The sequence below is a fragment of the Macadamia integrifolia genome, chromosome 3 (assembly GCF_013358625.1).
Source record: "Macadamia integrifolia cultivar HAES 741 chromosome 3, SCU_Mint_v3, whole genome shotgun sequence".
NCBI lineage: Eukaryota > Viridiplantae > Streptophyta > Magnoliopsida > Proteales > Proteaceae > Macadamia > Macadamia integrifolia.
The window spans coordinates 7,659,687-7,664,533 of record NC_056559.1 but is presented as its reverse complement, the minus strand read 5'-3'; the positions used below and the strand labels follow the sequence as shown (position 1 = coordinate 7,664,533).

The window sequence follows — 4,847 nt, the reverse complement described above, 5'->3', positions numbered from 1 at the left end:
TTTTTTTTGTTAACCAAGGTGTCCGGGCAAGCTTACGCGCACCTCGACTAATCCTTGGGAAGGGGATTCAAACCTGAGACCGTGCGCCTATCCACACAATCCCCAATTTGCCCTAACCATCTAAGCAACCCACGGATGGGTTATGCCTGTTAGAGAATCAATTCACATAGCATCTAGAAAATGGAAATACTAGGCTTGTTAAATGGTCATAATTGTAGAAATAATGATACATCTCACTTTTAGATTCCCAATAGTCCAATACTGTTACGAGTTGAACTGGAGGTATTAAGAGAAATAAGCAGAGGGTGACAAACTTGCTGGCTACACAAAATCTAGTCAAGATACACAAGTACCCTATTGAAATGATAAGGCAGTATAAATGTGAAAAGGTAAAGTATCCTAACTTGAAGTTCAGGTTTTAATAATAAGCTCAGTAGAGTAATAACCGCCTCAGTGTTCGTCAACTCAAGGAAAAACTCTTCAGCTCTAGTACATTGGCACGTAAAAGATAAAACAACATGGTAGAGATTAAATGTCGAGTAAGACAAGAATAAATACAGCTCAAAACATGAGAAACACATGGCAAACCAACTAGAAAGTATTACAAAGATGTGAACAGTGCAAAGACACTCGTAACCTGCATACTGTCCATCTAGTACACCTCATCTCATCTAAGCATTTAGTAAATTAGCAATTGTAATTTTATGTATCACTGACCCATAGATAAGCCACACAATAATGGCAACTTCTTCAGGTTCCTAAATCATCTATTAACAGTTCAAAAACTCAAAGTTGAAATTGTCTACAAGCTTCACCTACTATCATTCAAATGTATCCCTTAACAATCCCAGTAAATATTTTTCACAGCAGAAAAAGGCATACGTGCAAAATGATTTTGCAGGGAGATGATTACATTACCATATCTCTCCTGTTCTAAACTAGCTACCAAAAACTACAAGAAATTATGAAGACAGTTATCTAGATGGGTTATTTCAGTTTTGGTCTAACGCAGACTCAGAACTCAAGTGGTATGTTTATTCCATGTCACAACTCAAGGAGACCATAGCAACTGTCTGAAATAATCACTGAAATTATGTAGCAACTAATGCATCAAGTTCAGGCTCTCGCAACCACTTTCAGAAAATAAAATAAAAAAGATGCATGATCTTTCATGTGAACCATTTCGAATCACATTTTCTTTGATATTTTCCACTTTTTTTTTTGGCATAGCATCATTAACGGATCATAGCCTTTATCCTTTTACGGAAAATTTACAAAAAGAATATATTTTTTTTTTATTATGCAAATTACATAATAACACACACAAACGGATCATTTTATTTTGCCCATAAAAGTTAATTTCTTAACCTAAGTAAACAAAAGAAAATCTAAGCAACAAGTATATACCATGTTCAACAAGTTTGGGTCCCCAATGGCATCAACTCCTTCAACAGAAGATTGATGCTCTTCTGCTTTCCTGTATTGCAAGTTAATGGATAAAAGATTAATAAGAAAAACAAATGATGAGATTACAAGAGTTGCCCCATAGTTTGTCACCATTGACTGGTCCAAACTGGTGGCAACAAAGATTTAACATATTACCTTTCAGTTTCCAAACCATGTTGATGAAGTACATCTGCGCTTAAATCAGGAGCTTTTGTGCCGGATATTCCAGCTTCCACAGAATCCCTGCCACCCTGTAACAAAATTACATCAAAGTACATGATCCAGCATTCTCCAAGAGGAAATTACTGAAAAGAGAAGTAGAATTCTATTTCCAGAAGTACTCACTCCAGAATTTTCTCCCATCCACCCTGGGACCCTATCTGAAAGAAGGGAGATATATTGCTCCATGGCCACGTCCGGATTCATGCTCCCCAACTGCTGCCAAGCATTCCTTGCACAATGCAACCAGTGCCCTCCATCACACTCATATATCGCAGCTCTCAACCCTGATAGTATAACTAGCAATCACTATACCCTGAATTAGGGTCGGTCCTTAGGTGTTCTGTATAATGGCCCCATCTCTCAGAATTTTACAAACTTTCTGACAGAAAGTTATCTTAGTGGTAGAAGTTCTATTGAACCATAACCACCACAGGCTAAGTAGATAGTATCTCTCCTTCCTATCTCATGGAATTTGTTTAATTTGTCTGTGCAACCTCCTTGGGTCTAGGACAGTGAGATCAATTAAAATTTTAAAACAGAGCCACTGACACCAACAGGGATTTATTCTTTTCTTTTTTTTGGGGGGGGGGGGGGGGGGGGAAGGGTTGGAGAGAGGTGTTTCAAGTAACAGGAAATTTAGTGGAATATAAATGCACTCAAAACCTACTAGAAGGAGCTTCCATCTCCACCTTCAGATCAATTAATTACATGCAGTAGTGAGGAGTTAACAGATTGGATTTGGGAGTGCAAAGCTTGACATTTTAGCATTTTTTCAGGATGCAGAATATATGGTTCTCTTGAATTGTTAATTTTGGATCGATTTTGCCATTAGCTTGCTGCATTCTCATTGTCTAACTCTGCTCTATGAAGCAGTCTCTCTCAAGCAAACATTAGAAAATTCAAAACCCTCGGCATTTGGGTTAAGCTTTTCCAAGAGGTTTAGACAATTCAGAAAGTAATTAGATTCATCAATAAATGAAGAAGTACCTAACACTTAAACAATCGAGGAAAGGAAAAGCAGAGGAAAAGTCTTGTACCACTTTGCACGGGCAGAGACCTTCAATGCCATCGGTTGAGGTTCATGGCAAGGCCCTTCCATGGCGACCTTGTGGAGTGCATACAACTGCATCTGCACATCACTGCCAACCTTCGAGAAGCGATCAGTGTTATCCGAAGATCCAGCAAAAGCTGCAGCAGAAGCAAAAAGATTCTCCAGATCACTTCGTTCGATCCCCTCCCAGTCATCCTCATCGCTAGACATTCCTGCCTTTTCATCATTTAGTACACTTTTCTCCCTTCCCTCAATTTTATTTTCCTTATAGCTTTGACACCCGAAAACCCCAATATCTTCATTCTCCACAGGCATCTGTTCGTCCTCTGCCAATTCGCTATTAATTTCAGAAACCTCTCCGGTCTCAGGCCTTTCTTGAACCAAATTGTCTTGCGTGCTCTCATCCTTGTTGGAGGTAAATCCTTTCTCAACCTCACCTAAATCACCATCACCTGCTTTAACTTCCTCCTTTTGAGGCCTCTCCTCGACGAACTTATCTTCAAAGCACTCAGAAGCCTTGACTCCTTCCAAACCTTCCTCATGTACAGCAATCTGATCACCCTCACGAAACTCAACCGGTTCGCAACCTTCATCCACCTTTTCCAACTTTTCTTCAACCAAATCAGCTTGAATTTCGTCGACCTTCACAGCTTCACCGACAAATTCAACTCTTTCTTGAGATTCCAATCTCAGATTCTTCATTTCTCTTTCAAACACTCGCTCCTCCTCAACAACTCCAACATCAAAATTCTTCTGTAATCCTGACGCAGAGTCCTGATCGTCAACATCACCATCCACCATTGAAAGAAGCTTGGAGAGGAAGAATGCAAAGGTTAGTGAAAGAATAGCAGTTAAGCAGATTTCCAAGAAGAACTCCATAGTTTCTGCTTCCTTCCTCCAAGTTCAGAGATAAACGGAAGGAAAAGAAAAAAAAAAAGTAGTAAAGCGCTTCTGATCAGGTGTGATGTTGATGACTGATGAAGACGACGAAGTGAAACATGAATAAGAGAGAGACAGAGAGAGGGCAAGGGAATGGTATTTTAGAGAGAGAAAGAGCCAGAGGGAAGCGGTATTCTGCAGGACAGAGCAAAGCATATTCTGCTTTTGGGCTTTCCATCTTCTATTTATGTGGTAGTGGGACCCACTCTTTTTTATAATATGTGGGACCCACTCCCACCAGACTTGCTGGCAACGTTGGTGGAAGCGGAGGTGGCCGAAAAGACACTTCTCCGTTCGGAAGGCTCGACTTACAAGACAGCGGCAGAGAACATTTTGGATCTTTTTCTGCGGTCTAGTCTCTGTGCCGGCGGATTACAATTGCTCACCGGTCACCAGCTGGACCGCACCGGTATGACCAGACCGGTTAAACCTCAACATCGAACCGGTCGGTCGATAAACGGTTGCCGAATTAGGCTAAAGTTTAGATTGATTAGCTAAGTTTAATCAACTCGTTTATGGCCTGTTTAGGTAATTCACCCACAGAATACAAATTTTTTCCTGCCTAGCCTATAATTGTCTTAAAATGATGGGAAATTAGGCTCAACTGATTGAGACCTTTACCAATCATAGCATGTTATGCATGTGTTTTATGAAAATGATGAATAAATGTACCTGACCCAACCTGTTGAAATTTGAGATTAGTCTGAATACAAATTATGTTTTTTCTAAGCATCGAATAATTAATAATTGAGCATTTCATGTGAGATATAGTGGCCCTACTATTGTTGAATTGGGATAGTAGAATAATGTGTTTGACTGATAACCAATTGTTTATAACTTGATTAGCCCATTTAAATCCAATTACATAGAATATAGCCAATTTAAAGGGCTATTTTATAACAATAGATTGATAACCGACCGAGTAGAAACATATTCCTATCCTAAATGGATCTAATGCAGGACCTTTGGCCCGATTGAAACCGACCAGACCCAGCCGGTTTGATACCCTGGTGAATATCATCCATAAAGAAACGCGCCCACAAAAAGGATGCGTTTGGACCCACCCACAAGATCAGCTTGATTGATGCCTCTCCAACGGAGGTGGTTGTGCCAGCTCTTAACTAAAAGGATAGAGGACATTGCACTTTCAGGTTTTACTTTCGAGTTCCTGCACGGTTTATTATTCTAT

The 4,847-nt window shown here is 39.9% G+C and overlaps 1 protein-coding gene across 1 annotated transcript in view; it reads right to left on the bottom strand.

Annotated features, from left to right (window-relative positions):
- LOC122073590 (acyl-CoA-binding domain-containing protein 3-like) overlaps positions 1-3,815 on the bottom strand; it is a 4,619-nt gene extending 804 nt beyond the window's left edge. The window contains exons 1-4 of the mRNA XM_042638184.1: positions 2,706-3,815; positions 1,792-1,897; positions 1,603-1,697; positions 1,408-1,477 (exon numbers count right to left, since the gene is read on the bottom strand). Coding sequence (XP_042494118.1) covers positions 1,408-1,477; positions 1,603-1,697; positions 1,792-1,897; positions 2,706-3,598 — 1,164 coding nt within the window. The 5' untranslated portion in view covers positions 3,599-3,815. The remainder of the gene's footprint in view (positions 1-1,407; positions 1,478-1,602; positions 1,698-1,791; positions 1,898-2,705) is intronic.
- Positions 3,816-4,847: the final 1,032 nt, after the last annotated feature.